This window comes from Priapulus caudatus, unplaced genomic scaffold, assembly GCF_000485595.1.
Source record: "Priapulus caudatus unplaced genomic scaffold, Priapulus_caudatus-5.0.1 Scaffold536, whole genome shotgun sequence".
Lineage (NCBI taxonomy): Eukaryota > Metazoa > Priapulida > Priapulimorpha > Priapulimorphida > Priapulidae > Priapulus > Priapulus caudatus.
Window position 1 is genome coordinate 54,788 of NW_014577597.1, and position 19,579 is coordinate 74,366.

A 19,579-nucleotide genomic window follows, 5' to 3' on the forward strand; every position below is an offset into this window, starting at 1 on the left:
ACACACGCACACATACACACATCCAACGTCATGCGTCACGTGCTGTTAGACAGCTACGGTACTAGTACTACTACACGTACGAGAGCGGCACGTTGTTACACTGTGACTTCTCCCTTAAAGACAACATTCGTGGTTAGTCATGAGAAACCTACGGTTGCCAGCCGACACGAGTCACGGACACGCGACAGGAGTACGTCTACACGTTAATTAACATCAACGTGTGGACGCATTCCTGATGCTGTTGCACAACAAACCATAGTAACGTTAGTTCTGCTGCAGCAACAGTTACTCTGCCAGACAGGCCAGAGAACGTTGGCAGGGCTCCCATCCACATCTCGAGGATGCTTCACGTGCAAGTATCGTCGACGTAATCACGAATGCAAATCGCGCGGCCGCCGCCAACTAACGAAGCCACGCTGTACATGAACAAGTCCATGTACGGATTTGTTACCTCAAACATTCAAGTTATCATTTCGGGATCGCAAATAATAAGTTGTTGTGTGGCAACCGTGAGTAGAGGGGCTACAGGGATTCGGAAATCTCGGGTGGGATACCGAGCATAGCAAAAGAATACTTACCCGAACAGGTTGCAGTTAATCCGAACGGGGCGTGGTGGTTAAGTGTGAGGGGCGCAGGAGTCGAGGGAGGCAACTCCCGGCGCGTCAAGCAGTACTTAGAAGGCTGTTACGAACAGCCATGTTACGCCAAGGCAGACCGAGACTAACACGCGCCTAGAGCACGAGACATTCCTTGACAACGCTTTCGCGTTCGCTCGGCAACGGAACATGACTTACGGAGGACGCGTGACGCACCGAGCTAGCACACGGCTTCCCGATGTCGCGTCTGCACCGTGCGTTGCCATAGGTCATCACGCGAGAGAGTTGTTATTGTATTATTATTAATATTATTCGAACCACGAGAACGTAACAGAACGACAAGACGGTTCCCGGCGCACATGTCTTCCTACACAATGTCGCCCGTCGAGCTTGCCTAGATGCGAAATCTAGCAAGGTCAGCGCCCATCTATATATTACGGCCGGGGACATTAGTCTGGTTCAAGCTAGAAGTGCCGTGGGATGGAGAGATGGTTAACGAGAGGCAGGCCCCCACGAGCAACCATAATGTGTGACTTCATCAACTGTGTCACGCCAGGTCTCCAAGGGGAAATGCAGTAGTGCAGGCGTGCATCAGTAATCAAGACATCTCTCTCTCTCTATATATATATATATTATATTATATATATATATATATATATATATATATATATATATATATATATATATATATATATATATATATATATATATAGGCATTAGCTGGTAGTGCGATTACAGGTGGAAGTCTTCGTACATTTTACTATACATATATACTATATGCATCTACCTCTGTTTCTGTACGAATATAAATATATACATACCAGTGTATGAATATACTATCGGGTACTACGATTAACGAAACTACTACGAAGCCTGATCAAAGCCGACATGCCTAAGAACAGCCGATTTCAATCCAGATGTGCCGATACATATCACCGACCGCGTTGTATATGTCACCAGCCATCTATTGCTGAGCTGATGCACCTACGCAGCCGCAGTCGAATGCACATGTATCGCTTCTGGGGGAGAGGGGAGCGTGAGTAGAGAGAGAGAAGATGAGTAGAAGAGAGAGGCTTTCTATACAGGCTGCAGCACACACACGTGCGCGTGTGACCGCGTGTGGGAGGGCGAGGTCTAACTTACAAAACCGAACGTACGACGATGAGTAAAACGATTACCATTAGGTGTCTGTGAAGGTTACGGGGGGGGGGGGGGGGGGCAGTGAGCTGTCCTTAAGAGATCATCTACGTCTAAACATGCTGCCTGTCCGGAGCTAGTCGCATCCGGAGCAACATGTTCGCATGGAAGCTCTGTCGTCTGCCAGAGAGATGCAGCAGCCGCTTCCAATAGAGTGAGAGAGAGAGAGAGAGTAAGTAAGCGAGATGGATGCATGCCTAGAATCGCGCATGTAGACGGGCGACAGCTACCCGCATTCCGACATGCTGAGGGGGCGAGGGCGCGGGCGGGGGGGAGGGAGGGAGAGCGATCTTCGTCGCTCTAACCGGATCTAACCTCGTCGTATTTCCTATCAGACTCTTCCGCGAGAAACTGCGCTTCCTTCAGGGAGGTTTCCAGCATGTTGGCCCGCTCCTCCTCCTGGTTCACTCTGTTGTCCATCAATTTTCGGTTTCTTTCGCAAACAAAAAACCGCATCGTTAATGGCCGCCCGCTACGAACGTCGGGCCAGCAGGTGGCGCTACCGCTCCTGCCAGGATGCGTTGCCACGGATACGCAGCACCTCTGCGCAGCGATTTGTTTCTAGCGTAAACGCGTTAGGGAGGCGGAGTGCACGGCACGCCACCTGGTTGCGGCATCCACCACCGTGACCTCGTCGTCGTCGCAGTCGTCATCATCGCCATTTCTGTTGTTAGACCTTCAGCGCGGCGACTCACACTTCAGAGAACGGTTAGTGATAGTACAACACGAAGCGACAGCAATGCAGTATAAACCCAGCAACGCACTCTCTTGAGCCCATCGCTCTTGGTGTCCAGTGAAGCCCAAGCGCTGACCGTTTCGCCACAATCAATAAAAAAATTCAATCGATTCACTCAATCGTTCCAATTTCACCGAAAATGTGCCGACAGTGTGCACCACTGCGCAAGGCATTTCGTCTCGCTAGCCTACTGGACACCAATTCTATTTCAGCCATTTGCAATTCAGAAACACAAAACACAGTCACAGACTTCCCCAGGCAAACTAACTCGGTCAGATGCCCGGCCGCCTACCTACGGCCGGCCCTATGCCACGTCACAACAACAACGTCCTTAGCGGACGCGCGTCAAACACCTACGACACACACGTTTGCATTGCACACACTCCACAGCATCACCGCATAGTGCGGCGCGTGGCGTGCAGAGGAGACGCCTAACCTCGTCGAACTTCCTGTCGGATTCCTCGGCAAGCATCTGAGCCTCTTTGAGCGCCTGATCGAGGCTAGTCGTTCGCTCCTCTTCAGTCGACGCCTTGTGCTCAAGCGTTTTTCTCAAACTAGCGTGGAACAACGTAAAGGGCAACGAGAAAATAACGCGGTTAGTCACGAAAGACGGACGAGTCTGCGGATGTGCTCCATGATCTGAAACGGGGGACGCGGGACACGGACGGCTCCTCCCGCATGCTCAGACCTGCAAGCCAACAAACACCGCCTCATCGCGGTCAGTCGGTCAGTCATCTCCGGCTCTCCGGCGGCGGACGGAATCCCAGACCGAGTCAGCAGCGCGGCGTGCGCGTTAGCCACCACCACCGTGTGAGTACCACCACCAGAGGGCGTCGTTCGCCCCTAGCGATGACTAACCTCTTCGTAGCGCTGCTGCGCTTCCTCCGCCAGCGACCGCGCCTCATGCAGCTGGACCTCGAGCATCTCGGCGCGACTGTCATCCATTACATTTTTATTTTCAGTCGACTTTCTCGCTCTGCGGGGAAGAAGCAAGCGACGCACGTTTTACGGAGCATGCAGCATGCAAGTGACGCGCGTGCGGGGCCGCCGGCCGACGACGTCCGCATCGCTGCGGCAACTACGACGACGACGTTTGCGTCGCTGCAGCGATGGCCGTCGTCTGTCGGCGGAGCCCGATCTTACTCGTCGCAGTTTGTGCACCCTACCTCCTCATACTTTCTATCTGCCTCCTCCGCAAGGCCTTTGTACTGCGTGAGCTGTCGTTCCAAAGTGTCTATCCTATCGTCGTCCTTATGAAAGCGATTCTCTAGAGCTTTCTTTCCCCTGTACGCACACACCATGCAACAAAACAGGCAAACGACGGTGTAAGCAACACTGGTTAGTGTGTTAGAGACGTCAAAGCAGCAGACAAACGTGTGTAATGAACTGCACCCCTCCCCCCCCCCCCCTGTGATAGACAACAAAAATGGCTAGGTGCGTGTAACACACAGCGAGAGATAGAGACAGAAAGGGAAAGTCTGTGAACATCTAGTTTTGGAACTTCCTGCGTACGCTAAATTGTGATTCCCGTGTGACCGTATAGAAGTTATGGGATGGGCAGCACTGATGGCTATCAATTATTGCTTTTAGAGGTGCTGGTGAAAGGGTTAATTCATCTCTGAGCATCGAGATTGCCCGCCGAACATTCTCTCATTAATGAAAAATTTCAAGAGCGTTTACATGGTTAGCGTAAATTGGTTCACGACGCATCCTCAAACTACACACCCTCTTCCTGATTCGTCAACACGACCTCACTTACAGAACACTGGAGATATTATTTTATTAGCAGATAACCTGTTAGCTGTTAGATCTATACATCCATTCGAATTAGTGTCATTTTTAGCTAGCTCGAGTCACCCGATAAAATGCATGCATTGCATAACTGAGCGGTGACTCACTTGTAACGCCGGAACTACTATTTTAGCACGTATAAATCCACTGAGCCAATGAGTTTGTGATGTGTTACTTTCTAGCTAACTCGTATTAGATGTAAAAATGCATGCACTGCATATTTCCAATAGCATTCCATACGATACCTTGTCTCAGGATACATCTAGCCTCTGTCCACACAGATGTGCGCACATTCATAACCCTTCACACCTCTGCTGTCTAACTAACAGAACGCAACAGGAGACCCACAACCAGACATAAAACAGACACAACGCTGAAAGCAAGAGAAAGAGACAGAACATAGAAGGCGGCGAAAGCAGCTGGTGACCATACGCTGAAAACTCAAATGAAAAAATCCCAAATTAAATCTACGCAAGAAAAGCACAGATGCAAAGCTCGGAAGTGGGATAATCTCATTGTATTATATGCCTTTTCATGTCAACCACCACCCCTCCACCCCCGCTAAATCCTACACTACCCAGTCAACCACCGGATTAGATCCAGGTTGCAGAGCTTTGAAAAGCTTTGAGAAATAGGTAACAGGTGATACAGTAGCTATATTTCCCAGTATTTCGAGTGCTGTACGATGCATGTACGATACCGTGAATACACATTGTAGTAATGACATTCTAAATAGTGGTTATTTACAGTGTTAAATTACATTACGATGATACCCATTCTAGACTTGGTGAAATTCGCTGTGAAAAACATTAGAATAATTAACATAGCATTATTCTGTGGACCAGCAAACAAAGCAACAATTTAAGAATAAATGTTCAGGCTACTCTGTACCCACTGACATAATGAAAAAAAATGTAAAATTAATTCCCAAACAAAAAATAACACATTATACTGGAGGCTATGAAAAAACCACAACTGCGCCAATAAAGCTGGCCGAAACGACCTTCGGACCTTCGCCAATAAAGCTACGGCGAATTGGAATCAAATTGGCAGAAAAAAATTGGCGGAAAAAATTGGCGGAAAAAAATGGCGGTGAAATAAAATTCTAACTGAACACATCAATTATATGGCCGAAGACTTTTTCGCATCAATATTTACACGGCGTCATCACTTAATGTAATGTAGCTAGCGGATTCTAAATGCCCGGGGATCACAATCACTCATTAAACCTAGAGCAAGTAGGCCCGCGAGAGACAAACTATCAAAGTCGCAGTCATAGAAATCGCTGTACCGTTCGCTCTCGTCAGCTGCCTTGGATGCCTCCTCGAGCTTCTCTGTGGCGGTCTTGAGTCTCTCCTCTGCTCTCTCCAGATCCTCCTCCAGCAGTTGGATCCTTCTGTTGAATGCTGCCACCTCAGCCTCCGCCTGCAAGCAACAACACGTGGAGGCGCGTGAGAGATTCTGTCACACAGCAGAGCTCTACGACAGGGACTGCACAAAGACACGGCCGATACACGGGGAGAAGAGACTAGATATTGGTAGAGAACCACCCCCCCCCCTAACATCAACCTATAATTTAGTAAAAACGTGGGGGAAAAAACTTTAGATGCCATTTTAATAGATTCTCACATCATCCGTGGCCGTGAAGAAAATATGATGTCTTGTGGAACATGGTAAAAGAAGATTTTATGATGTGATACGAATAGGAATGCCATAAAATGGGAACAACGAAGAGTATATAAACAAAACTAGTACGTCGTACGAAGTTATATAGTAAAATGGGCTGAGTGTTTCACTTGGAAACGCACAGTGCGTCTTTTGCTGAAAATTCAAATTTCTGCATTTTAGTGGACTTGTATAGTTGTATTAGCAACTACTGCAGCGTTACGATTCCAACGAAAATTGAACCGATATCACCAGTGCTCCACACACACACGCTCACACCCGCGCACACACGCACACGCTCTGACACACCCGCACACACACACACGCACACGCTCACACCCGCACGCACACACACATCCGAAAGCCGTGTATTTGATATTCGGATAACACTCTTCAAACGTCTTTCTTAGCCGTGCCGGCAGTGCAAGCAGTGCAGCCTATTCTCTCGGTCATGAATATTGGTAAAGTACAGTAACACACAACGCCCACCCAAGTACTGCCAACCGGCATGTTGTGTACACTACTGCAGAGCACACCATGATGGTAAATTCATCAGGCGAATTCCAAGTAGCAGCTGGCAATACACTAAGCAAATCTAGCACATTTCTGAAGGATGGACGGGCTGTAGCAAAACCCAGGCACACGGGGCACACCCCTTCCTGAATCAATCGGCCCCGTTCCTTACACACAAACGTGTCTGTATATGAGGTAGCATGATATATATCTATCTACATTCATGCCGCCCCTTCCACACGCACACAATCTCTCCTTGTGACAGCTAGGCAGTCGACAATAGCTGCGATGTGTGTACAGTATGCGTGTGCCTATCTACCTGCCCGCCTGCCCCCACGACAATAGATGGCCTACCAAAATTGGTAGTGCTGATTCATGCGTCCATCACGCCATGAATTATACGCAAATCTCCACGCACATAGACACAACTAGATTACTAGACTGCCATCCTCGGACTGCCGACGTGAAAACAACACGACCCTTGTCGTGATACCTATAATATTAACATGGCAAAAATGCTGGAAATACTAGTACACAACAGCGTCTTTTTCCCTCGGTGAAATGAGGCATAATGATTAATGTCTAACGTTTTAGTTGGCGTTCGCTCTGTTCAAGCACTGCAGTCAAATGACTCAAATATCGATTGTTTCAGCACGTACTGACTGTCTGGCTGGCTGGCATACAATAAGCGTGTATAATACGTATGGGACAGGCTTGCCTGCTGCCCCACCGGCCCTCGGTGACGCAAGCCAGCACGTATGTAAGCTACTGGCAAACCATAATGCAGAGAGTGAGAGAGAGAGAGACAGAAAGCTACCACTGAGCGAGCGGAGTGTGATGACTCATGCGTGTGTCACCCCTTCTCATTTATTTCCCCTCAATTAAACTACAACAAACACGTAGCCATGGAAAATTATACGCGCCTATGTGCGCGCGCGCGTGTGCCTGCGTGCGTGCGTGCGTGCACGTATGCTTTCTTTTACTCTACATATCAAGAGCTAATAATACCTTGTGATAGTTTGTATATATATGTGCACATGGGGGGAGTATAATTATGCATTATTATGTAAATGGGGCACGCAACAGAATTATGAGAAAATGGCTACAATGTGACGAACATGTAATACTGTTATACATTTCAAAATTTACTTTGAAAAACACAGAGACTGATAAGAAATGAAATGTGCGATGCTCTATATAAACAGTACACATTTGCCACTTTCAGTGCAGTGGTACAGGTGCAGTGGTTCCAGCAACACATCGCCTAACTGATAAACTATATATACGTTTTTCCAATAGCCCAACAAATATAATAATAATAATTTGCGAAAGTGGGCAGAGCATTAAAGTAGGGGTAATTGTAGTGATGAGAAAACGTTAACCTGTTGTTTTTTAAGCAATGTCTGAAAGCCAATGTGAGAAATAAACAGTGTGCACTACCAGCCATAGCTGCTGCCATGCACACAGTGTGAATTACATGACAGGTGCGTATCCCTAGCACCACTCTACTCAACTGTACACACATCATGCACTGTGACTTTCAAGCCAACCAGTGCACATTCGCCAACTTTGAGAAAACCAGATAAGCCAGGCTTAACCAAATACTGCCCATGTGAAGTCATAAAACTACACACGTGAATTGGCTAGGTCGCTATTATTAGACTGTATATATGGTAACTAGGTACAAAGTGTGTAATTGTCTGACGGAAAAATTTGCATGACTGTAGCCTCAGAGTTGCGGCAACGATAATTAAAGGCAGTGGCCCTACCACTACATGAGAATGTAACCAGGAACTGTAAGAGATTCCATGCCCACATTCCAATGCAATTGTTCACGCACTGATACCTACGTAAGTGTGCCCTCTGCTAAGCTGTAACTACATGTACTCGGGGAAACTTCAAATAAGATTTATGTGTGTGTATATATTATATATACATTGTGCACTTGCTTTATTATTTCATCTGAATGAAACATTTCAGTTTCGAATAATTTAATGTTAGAAGTTATACCTACTGGAATCAGTGAATGAATTTGTAAATAGAAAATTACTATCTGGAACCGTCGCAGTTTTAAAATCTGTGGAGGGAATTAATGGATATGAAATTACAGCACTACAATATACAGAAGCACATATTTGAAGTACCACACCCCCTTAAAAAAACACTATATCAGCTTTACCGATTTGGAAAGTCAACACGAGAAAATAACTTACAACACTGAAAAGTAAGCCAAATTACTTACATTACATTCATTATATTTATACAGTTACAACTAGATCTTACATTAACAGTAATCACACCTAACAAGCCACTAACCACAAAGAATCATGAATTATTTTCCAATAAACAATATATTATTGAATGATATATACATCTATTACGTAACAAATGGGAAGACCGATTACTTTGTTATACATGGGAATCGCTTATCATTAATGACATTATCATTACCAGCTATGATCAGTAATAGTATTATATATTACAATGAAGTTTATCGATAAATGCGTCTGGTGAAACGAAAAGTCTAGCTTACTTGTTCCCGAATCTTTTGTTCGCCCTTCATTTGGCGTTTATATTCCTCACATTCATCTCTCACTCCTTCCAGTTCCTCTCTTTGTTGCCTCATCTTCTTCTTAATGGTATCTAACACTGCTGGATTCGCCATTTTCCCGACGAATGTGATAAAACCTGAACTGATTTCACTACACCGACAACTAGAGACCCTGCAACATTCACAGCCGCCTAACACCAGCAAGAGAAAGAGTGCCCATAAAAATGTAAACCCTTAGGTACCGTTTATGACTAGAGACACTAAATTCAGTAGTTGTTGGTTGTGAGGTTATTTTATTAAACATATAATATTCATTGCTCTGCTGATATTTGATAATTATTTAAATACGAAAACAATGTAGTAGATTTTCCCAGTAATGATTCATTTTCATTGTATAAATGCGCGAGCGGAACCTGGTTGGGCGTTTCCGTGCCATGAGACTCAAATGATTTTGGATTAGCTAGAATAGGTAACTCTATTACAAATATTTACTTCGTTATATTACATGTTATTACAATCATTGCCGTTGATCTGTATATCTTTCGCTATGCAAAGGAAATTACATTTAATTTCCTTTGCATAGCAAAAGATATACAGTATTGCGTTATATATATACATGAGTATACATATATAATATATATATTATGTATATTATAAAATATGTGAAATATTCGAACATCATGCAGTTCGTGTTCATAATAATATGGAAAAATTATTATACATATGTATTTGTCGATAGGGCAATTGTTGCTAATAATCAAGCTAGACAGATCTACATTCATTAAAAGTAAATTAAATTCTGCTGTGTCACAAATAGAGAAAATAGTCGGTATTCTCTTAATTAAAAAAAAAAGTTTCCAGTTTCTACGATTAAAGACTTTAGAGTGAAACAAATAAATTACTAAACGATATTAAAACGGAGTCATCGATAGGCAGGTCTAACTCTCGCTTGGATCTAAAACATTTTTGCAGCGCCGGCATCAGCCGCCTGCTTAATAACATACTAAGTCGCCCACCTAGTTTCTCTGTATATTTCTATACGTCTCTCAATTCATTGCATGTTGCTGCCATCTAGCGTGCAGCCCGCGCAAAAACTAGCGTAGCACTGTTAGCAAAAACATCGCTTACTGGTAGCGATCAAATGTCTCAGGATCTGAGGAATGCTAAAGGTTATTAATCGTTAATTTGACATTTTTGATAGGACAGGAGAAAAGCAATTAGAAATTAGCGCGCGTTTACTGAAGTAATTTGTTGCGAACGATCGTGATATTAGCCCATATATACGCGCGTAAATACATATATATGCAGGTTGTAATTCAAACCAAACCAATTGAAAAGTCAGATGATTGAAATATTCTTTCTACTATCATGATTTTCAAGCGATAAATTATTAAAATACGTGTCTATGTCTATTCGAGAAACGCTGGCGTGCGTCATCGTTAAACAATATATATTTATACATAGAATACGGGCCCTGCCCATGGCTGCGCTAAATTTGGGAGCTCTGAATCCGGCAGACGCTTCCCATATGCTAACACATGCGTGCAGTATGCAGACGGTCCACCACCGAACCCGAAAACAAACCGTGGAGTGTTGCTTTACAACGGCAGAGGCTGCGCGCTATTTTAAGCTACGGTTTCTGCTGTACAACTCAAGGCCCGGAGGAGGAACTTATGTGTATTTATAAACGCAAGACGCCGCAGCGAAGTCGCTCGCATTTGATCACGGGCGCATCCGCGAAGCAAGGTGCATTAAAGAAAACTTCCACCAGCCCCACGGCGGGTGCTAATCATTCCCATCGAAATCCTACAGCATTTTCCCATCAATGAACCGATTCGGTTTTATGGGGCTCGGCCGAATTATTGTTCGACGCATAAAGAAATTTCTTCGAGTGGCATTCATATGCAAAGAACAGTGCTCACCGACTGCGCTATAATGTATACTTCCTTTCCTGTCCTAAATATCATTGCAAGTATTTAGTATTCACAGACACGTACGTTACTCGACTACCCACCAATGAACGTATGATTCAAGTGCAACTGTATCGTTTCCTAAACGTTAGTTACGTTCATTAATTGCCAATGCTTATAATAAGCTTAATTCCACCATTACAGTGAAAAAAAGAAAACGAACTAAACTCGTGGTGCAGAATGTCAATGGAACAGGGGGCGAATATTAGGCTTATTACTAAAAGTAAATAAACCATTATGTAGAGGGTCAGAAATTTCGTCAGCGTAAATTCTAAAGCAGATAAATAAAGTCGAATATTATTATTATTATTATTATTATTATTAAAGTTTTACCGCTCCTAGTGCTCGTAAAATGTGTCGAAGTTCGTTGCCAATGAGGGAGAATTTCATCATTGTGTTGGAATGGAACGCTTGTGTAGAGAATCCGGGATAGCCCGCCGAGCGCTGTCTCGGCTCCCGCTGCTGCGACTGTGAGTCGGGGTCGCCATTTTTTTTCGGCCTTATCAATTCATCCCAGTATGTATCGAACTCTTCACTATCTCTCTGCTGCTGGCGAGTTTTCTTCGGCGGGCGCGCCGCTCGTTCAGTGCGAGTCTCCACAGCGCCTTCCCCGCTGGGACTAGGTGGCCTCACAATCGCGTCATTATCTGGTATGACGTCACAAGATTTCTGTTTTTCTTGCGCCGCCTTAGCCGCTCGCTCCCTCGCTCTCTCGCGCGCCGCCAAGTATTTTGAGAATACTTCTTCCATGCTTGCCCCTCGTAACGCACGCGCGAGCGCGCTGGTTCTCTCGCTTCACATCAAACCACAAGCGGGAATAGCCAGCGTTGTTAGCTCACATTCCGTAACTGCATTCAGCGGCGTATCTTGCCATAGGCGGGCGTCGTCTGCCAGGCAGGCGGCCGCTGCCAGCAGCCTATCACGTGCCGCAGTTATTCCGGGTGTCCTAATACGGAGCAGTGACGTAAACACAGATGCTGTAGTTGCCGAGCGAGCGGGCTGCCTGCAGTCACAGAGGGAGCGGGATGCTGCACTGAATATCGCGTGACAGAGCCAGCCGCTCTGCTTCCACGCTGCCGGATGCTGCTGTGAGCCGCCCGGTGGCGCCCCACGCGCTTTTCAACGACTCATTCTTACAAAACACCCTCAAACAACACGTGATCGTGTGAAAGCATGATATGTTCACGTGTTTCACCCCAAACAACAACCGAAAAGTTCGCCATATTTGTTACACGCACACACCTACACACGCGCGCGCACACGCACACGCACGCGCGCACGCACGCACGTACGCACGCACGCACACACACAGACACCCGCACATGAAAAGTTAAAGATTAATTCCTGAAAATGAACTTGATTCGAGGTCAACGCTTTGTTTAATTGTTTGTTTATGTGTGTGTTTGTTTGTTTGTTTGTGTTGCATTCGTCCGATTACTCACCTCCTGAGCCTTCTTTTCCTTCTCTTCCAGTGTAACGTTAGCTGACGCTAGAGAGGCATTGCATGTTTCCAACTCGTTCATTCTCTCTGACGTCTTCCTCTGCACGTCGGCAACCTCCTCCTCGGCCTAGTGTGATAAAGAAACACATTACTGCATCGATGTGTCAAGCTATAATAATACCAGAAGAATCCCACTCCCATTGATGTGCTCATCGTCTATAAAATATATGGCCATGAATTTGGTCAGGGAGACTTGAAGGTCAACGGTTTAGTTTTCCTACATGCTAATATAATTATTAGGTAGGTAATTAATGTAAATAACAGGTTTTAGTTAGGCCAATTTTCTATTAAGTAATTAATCCGTAAAACACTTGGTCACCTAATATGGTGTTTAATTGTGTGTTTTTTATTTTGTTGATCAATTGCTAGTTTGCTAAAAAATATTGCTAAAAATATTCTGCGTTTATTTAAGACACGATACAATAACCATTAATTGCATAATCTCGTACGATAACGGCATATTAAGGACAGGGCATCAATGTAACCCCCAATAGATAACATCGTGTATCGCGGCTCGTGCATAAAATTATATTATTGTCTATTCGTTTAGAAGAAGAACGAGTGGGAATATATTATCGGCGGCCATGTTGGAGCAATCCGTTCGATTCCCCGCGCGTGTGCAGGGGATCGCATGTCGCCACGCGTTATTCCGGCATTAGCCGCCTATTTATAGTTGGTGCCGAAAATGATATCTTTGCCGCAGCATCCTCAGCCGTGCAGGCGCGCGCGCCAGCAGCTTGGCTGTGCTGCCGAGTGAAGTAAACTACAGCATCTGTTGAGCATTTTATGGTCTTACTGTTCTTGCGCTTCTGTATGCGACCGAAATATAGCGTGAATTATCATTAACGAGAATCTCGAATTGAAGGATTAAAATGTTTGGATGTTGGTTCAGGTGGGTAGGAATCGGGGGAGATTGCTATCCGGTTGCGCGCTAAGCTCCCTCGGAGACTTCCTCAAACCTAAAATAAGGGTTTCTTTAAATAAACCCCCGCGACCCGTTATTTAATCTTCCCGTCTTCAAGCCCGTTTGAAATAAAGGCGTTTCCTTCGAGTGCATTAGCGCAAAAAGACCCCAAGGCTGCGATGAAGCCTTTTGCCAATTTTATCGCCTGACAGAATATATTCCCGATAAGATGTCGTAGCTACCCATTTCAATAGGAGTGTTTAGAAACACTCACTGATACAGGATATAAACTGGTTCGGACACATTTTGCCTGACGCGATGAAGCCCTCAATAATACTTCGATATATTTTCGCGCCTCCGACGAACGCTCTTCATACTAGATCTACGTGGTATAGGTATGATGTATAGATGGTATATAGTATAGGTAGGTATGATGTATAGATGGTACATAGTATAGGTAGGTATGATGTATAGATGGTATATAGTAGGGCCTATAGGTCGCTATAACGCATAAAGAAATAAGGTTTGATTTTCCACAACCGCATACCGACCAGTGATGATTCTGTGTATGTGTGTTTATCGCAGGCACGTCGTACTCTCTATCTTAGTTCTTGTGTGTCAGCAGTAGTTCTTAACCACTAGAAGGCGACAGGAAACTGGTTCCACGAGCCAATATAAACGCGACGTTAAGTGTCTTTACTGACAGTTCGAATTTGGATTTTAGGATAAGCGCGACTGCGTCAAGAATGCTTTAGGTTTAGTGCCACAACAACCAGAATTTAACTCCCAGCTAAAAGCAACCACTCACGCGTCGTTTCCGTCTTCCCTAATCGAACTAGAATAACGATAATTGAACTGTTTTCAATCACGAGTCGCCCAGCTAACACGACATGATCAGAGTTCAGGTTGCAGCGCAAATGTCTCCCTTCAAGGACGAGCGAAGGTCGCAGCAGCATTAGTTAGTGGGTGACAGATGCGATCGACGCGTGAATGCCGCCGCATCAACACGCCGTGGTAATTTTAGAATGTGGAGTAACGATAGGAAATCAGATATTGAGAGAGAAATACAATAAGAGAGCGCGCGAAAGAGAGAACGATAGAGCAAAAGAGCCACAGAGAAAGCGAGGGAGAGCGAGAAAGAGAGAAGGAGCTATAGATATATGCTGAATGATAGGCATTTTGCCAGTATATAAAATTATATGATATAGATGATATATATATATAGAGAGAGAGAGAGAAAGAAAGAGACAGCGAGAAAGCGAGGGAGAGCGAGAAAGCGAGGGAGAGCTATAGATATATGCTGAATGATAGGCATTTTGCCAGTTGGCATAATCAGTTGGTCTAGCTGTTATCATAATGTTAATGTAACATTTGACCATAGAACTTCCGAAATTATTAATCAGAATACACTTAATTGTTTATTTTGTAAAAAAACGAACAAATAAAAAAAGCTCGCAACACACGCACACGCACACGCACACGCACACGCACACGCACACGCACACGCACACATACACACACACACACACACACACACACACACACACAATATATCGATAACTGCGCGTGTAATAGCATATGTTAGCGCCTCGTGGTAACGGCTGTGACGATGACGACGATGGCAATGATGAGTGGCATACCTGCAGGGCCTTGGTTTCGGCTTCCTTCTTCGATGAGTCGGCTTCATCGGCTCTGTCGATAGCGTTCTCACGCTCCAACTTCATCGCCTGCAGCTTCTTCTTGATAGCTTCCATTGTTGCTGGTTATCCGACTCGCCAAGTACAGAGAGAGTGCAGTGGAGGTTCCGGAGAATCACGGGCCGCTAAGGAGCAGTAATGCACTGAGCGTACCCTCACGAAACTCGGGCTTGTAGTAGGAACGGAGCAAAGAGGGTTGTGGTCTCGAGCTGTCAGTCACCCCGTACGCTCGCCGTGAATCGGAGAGGCTGTCGGGACGCTGGGGGCTCCTATTACGGGCAGTGGGGCGGGCACGGTGCACGCGTGGGCCAGTCCAGGCGCGTGATAGACACGCGCCATGTTTGCCTCGTGCGGATGATACACTTTATGCAAGATGAAAACTCCGGGACGAAGATAGTTTTTACATTTTTTAAAATGGCGCCCCACAAAATCGGCGGACGTCAGCCGTTTTCCGCAATTGTGTTCTTTTTCGTTTTGTTTCGTTACGCGTTCGTTCGCGAGTTTGCCGTGTTTAATCGTTAATTCTGGCATGTAATAGTATACCATCCCATATTTGGAAAGCAACATGTAACGCGCTTTGAGCGCATGTGCCACAGCTACCGACCTAGCGCCTCCCGCTAATACATGGCGCTCTGATTGAGCATCAAGCGTGCAGCTGGTGGCCTCACCATCTCTGCATCTTATTTTTAACACCAACTGCCCGGCGAATATTATCTACCAAGCTCATGAGAACACTCGCCAGTGAATATAAGAAGAATCTGTGCAACAATAACAATTAATGCACCTAACGGAAGTGGGAAATTGGGACAGAGAGAGAGAGAGAGAGAGAGAGACGGAGGGAGGGAGAGAGAAGAGAGCGAGAGGCGATAACGGGTGGCAGAGGTAGAAATTAAGGCAGGGTACATGCCAAAGACTTGAAAAATGGTACACACGGCTTCTCTGCTTAGCATTCAGCAAATAGAGATAGAGTGTGGCAAGTTAACTCGCAGTGCTACCAGTGGACTAACCCCCTACTGTAGCATTTACTGTGAAAGCAGCTGCGGGGCATCAGGGCTACGGAAACGGAGATAGGTACCGTCCTAATCGCGGGTAGGATTTAACTTTAACTTTAACATGCCACCAATTACAACCCATGGGCGTGATATCAAGGCACGCGTACCCCGAGATATGGCGCGAACATTTACATAGCTTGGAGTTTCTGTGCAACCGCAGAATGGCATCAAGCTACACTACGTCGTATCGGGAAACGCGCACGATCCGCTGATGTTGATGGTCCATGGATTCCCAGAATGCTGGTACACATGGCGACACCAGATCCTCGAGTTTCAGAAAGATTACAGGTATATATATAAATTATATTTATATTATATATATATACGTGTGTATTATATATATATTATATATAAACATATATACTCGTCACGTACGTTCGTTTTTGTAAGATGCCGGATAAGAGAAACAGGTTATTTGTCGGTCTATTTTACTAAAACCAGTTATTACATCAGATAAATCACGACATAGTTATGTAAGATAAGAAGTCTGTCCGTCTATAATATTTTCATCATGTCCCTACTTATATAGTTACAAACTCTAGTTCACAGCTGAAGTTAGATATAGTTTATTACTATATAAATAGGGGCATGTCGTGATCGTGTTAGTTTCTCTTATTGATGAAATGCTAGATTCCCATGCATTAATATTCTCTAAATAGACACCTCTTTATCTGTAGGGTAGTTGCCGTCGACTTGCGCGGGTATGGTGACTCAGACAAACCACCTAACCGTACCGACTACCGTGCTGAGAACATCACAGAAGATCTGAAACTTCTCATTTCCGGACTCGGTAAAGTGTTTCAGTAAAAATGAATCCTTGGATACGCAAATGTTCCTAAATAGTGGCGCCACCTTTTGACAATAAAATAGAAATGCGTTCAATACCTAAACCGCCAAATATCGCGTTTCATCCGATCGCTTGACGGCTTATTACATCTTAACATGTGCGAATAAACGATATAGTTATTGATAAACGATGATTAATTGATTTTTCGTGAGTTACATACCTGGTGGGGACACTAACCTGGGACTTGTCTCTGTTACAGGATACAACAACTGCACGTTGGTGGCACATGACTGGGGCGGTGTCATAGCCTTCATGCTGGCCGAGCAGTGCCCGTCGTCGGTGAATCGATTAATAGTGATGAACACGACAAGGAGGACTATCATGTTCCGATTATTGGTCAACCACGATCCACGGCAGTTACTGCGATTGTGGTAGGTCCATCATCAAGAGGGGTCCTGGTGGGGTACCGCAAGATCTCGGTTCACCGAGGAAATTTGGATTTCAATTTGGAATTTCTATTCAGTTCTCATTCAACATTTCTACATCTAGCTATAATTTGTTGATTAAATTAAGTTACTAAAACAAACCGAAAAAAAACTCCAAAAGGCGTGTGAATCCAAACAAAAATCGAGAAACGAAAATCACGGAAAAGGAGTGCGTTATTTCTAGTCTGGGATCGCGCATCACGCCAGCTAAAACATCACGACGTGCGGTACGAATATCGATACAAATTTTTCAACGTTAAGATATGCGGCTAGTTGACCCCCAACACTCTACCCCACCAATGTTACCGTCCTGTTTGTTCTGTGAATAGCAATACCATAATGTGATGTCAGTTTATACAGCGTAGCGGCACTGCTGTCGTGGCACATGCTCCGTGAATCATAAAGCCAAGGAAACGCGGTTCAACATGTAGTTCAGGGTTATGGGTTAGCCATAGCGTAATGGTTAGGATTACGGTTGGGATTAGGATTATGGTTAGGACTATTGCAATATCAAGATATGCTTAGCAATGGAATATTCTTCCTGTGACGTACGACCCATGCGTTAGAAGACGTACACAACTCCTAATTCCTCAAAACTCCTCAACTGTATGGATGCAGTGCGTGCAAAACGCAGTTAAAACACAAACATGTCTAATTGTGTTGTTTACTTGCCAGGTACACGTTTTTCTTTCAATGTCCTTATCTGCCGGAAGCTTTTCTCGGATGGAGAGATAGCAGAATATTAAAGGATATGTTTCGGACGGCATCCGGTCAGGCAATTCTTAGTGACGACGAGCTGGAAGCGTACAAGTATTACTTCTCCCGGCCAGGTATATATTATGTATGTATGTATGTATGTATGTATGTATGTATGTATGTATGTATGTATGTATGTATGTATGTATGTATGTATGTATGTAACCTACCTACCTACCTACCTACCTACCTACCTACCTACCTACCTACACTCCCACCTACCCACATACCTACCTACTTACATATACCTCCCTTCCTACCTATACCTAGCTAGCTACTGACCGACCGACCTACCTACCCGCCAGCTTGGCTGTCTGCGTGCCTGCATGGGTGCATGTCTGCTCGTTTACCTGCGTATCTGCTTACACCTGCCTGAGCTGCTAAATTTTATTACGACTTTAATTCGTATGCCATTCGCAATTAGTCCGCGTCTGCGCACGAGCAAATCCGTATTTTTTCTCGCTTATTCACACACACACACACACACACACACACACACACACACACACACACACACACACACACACACACACACACACATCGTTCGCTTCACGCTACGGTCACTATAGACTGCGCGGTGCGGGAGGAACGCATGCGTGTCGGGGAGGTAGCTAGCTAGCTTGGTCCGGATCTACTACGTGGGGAACAGCGCTGCAGTGTTCTGATGAATATCGCCTGCGCTACACCTGGTCTACTCCCGCTGGTCTATCCAGGTAAGATATCACGGTATTATCACCGATACACGTTCTTATTTTAAGCGACACCGCTAGAAGTTAACTGACGGTTGTTGTTGTTGTTGTTGTTGTTGTTGTTCTCTCGTTCGGATCTGTTGGCATGCAAATAGAGCGCGTTAATACGCGATGCATTTCGTGCATAGGATTTTGGCAATTTTGTTTTGCAAAGACTGCAGATCGTATAGTAGTAGCATATGGTTTGCTTGGGCAATGGGAATTGGTTTCTTCTTAACTGCACTTAATTTATTCATTAAACTCACTTAACACAACTTAATTTCAACTGGAAACGTGTCTTGGATTGATGGCGACAACTGACCCTCCCATCATCATCGGGGTGACTAGGTGCGACCACTCCCCCCACCCCTCCTCCTCCACTTCACCGTCTCGCCACCTAGTTTACGCGTGCTTAGCAAACCATGTCATCACATCTCTCCGCCGAGGACACACCCCAACCTGAACCACATACGCGCCTCGATACAGATAACTAACTCTACACGGCGAAAGTGTATTATATATATATACGTGACCTTAACTCGGTCACACGGGCCGGATACCTGTTTTGCATGCATATAATTGCGCATGGGAGTATTAAATTCGCGCGCGGAGAAAGAGAGAGAGAGAGAGAGAGAGAGAGAGAGACGCCC

The 19,579-nt window shown here is 45.1% G+C and overlaps 2 protein-coding genes across 10 annotated transcripts in view; one reads left to right on the forward strand and one right to left on the reverse strand.

Moving 5' to 3' along the window:
- LOC106811416 (tropomyosin-like) overlaps positions 1–15,296 on the reverse strand; it is a 31,820-nt gene extending 16,524 nt beyond the window's left edge. For 2 of the 9 annotated variants that reach the window (XM_014815009.1, XM_014815008.1), the window contains exons 1-4: positions 15,065–15,296; positions 12,462–12,587; positions 5,612–5,745; positions 2,109–2,226 (exon numbers count right to left, since the gene is read on the reverse strand). In XM_014815009.1, coding sequence (XP_014670495.1) covers positions 2,109–2,226; positions 5,612–5,745; positions 12,462–12,587; positions 15,065–15,178 — 492 coding nt within the window. In that variant the 5' untranslated portion in view covers positions 15,179–15,296. Of the gene's footprint in view, positions 1–2,108; positions 2,227–2,965; positions 3,084–3,387; positions 3,506–3,695; positions 3,814–5,611; positions 5,746–9,031; positions 9,236–12,461; positions 12,588–15,064 lie in introns of those variants that run through there. The other 7 variants (XM_014815004.1, XM_014815007.1, XM_014815005.1 and 4 more) reach the window with 7 other exon arrangements.
- Positions 15,297–15,899: 603 nt separating this feature from the next.
- Positions 15,900–19,579, forward strand: part of LOC106811408 (epoxide hydrolase 4-like) — a 13,393-nt gene continuing 9,713 nt past the window's right edge. Inside the window, exons 1-5 of the mRNA XM_014814997.1 lie at positions 15,900–15,914; positions 16,310–16,461; positions 16,851–16,963; positions 17,220–17,391; positions 18,121–18,275. Coding sequence (XP_014670483.1) covers positions 15,900–15,914; positions 16,310–16,461; positions 16,851–16,963; positions 17,220–17,391; positions 18,121–18,275 — 607 coding nt within the window. The remainder of the gene's footprint in view (positions 15,915–16,309; positions 16,462–16,850; positions 16,964–17,219; positions 17,392–18,120; positions 18,276–19,579) is intronic.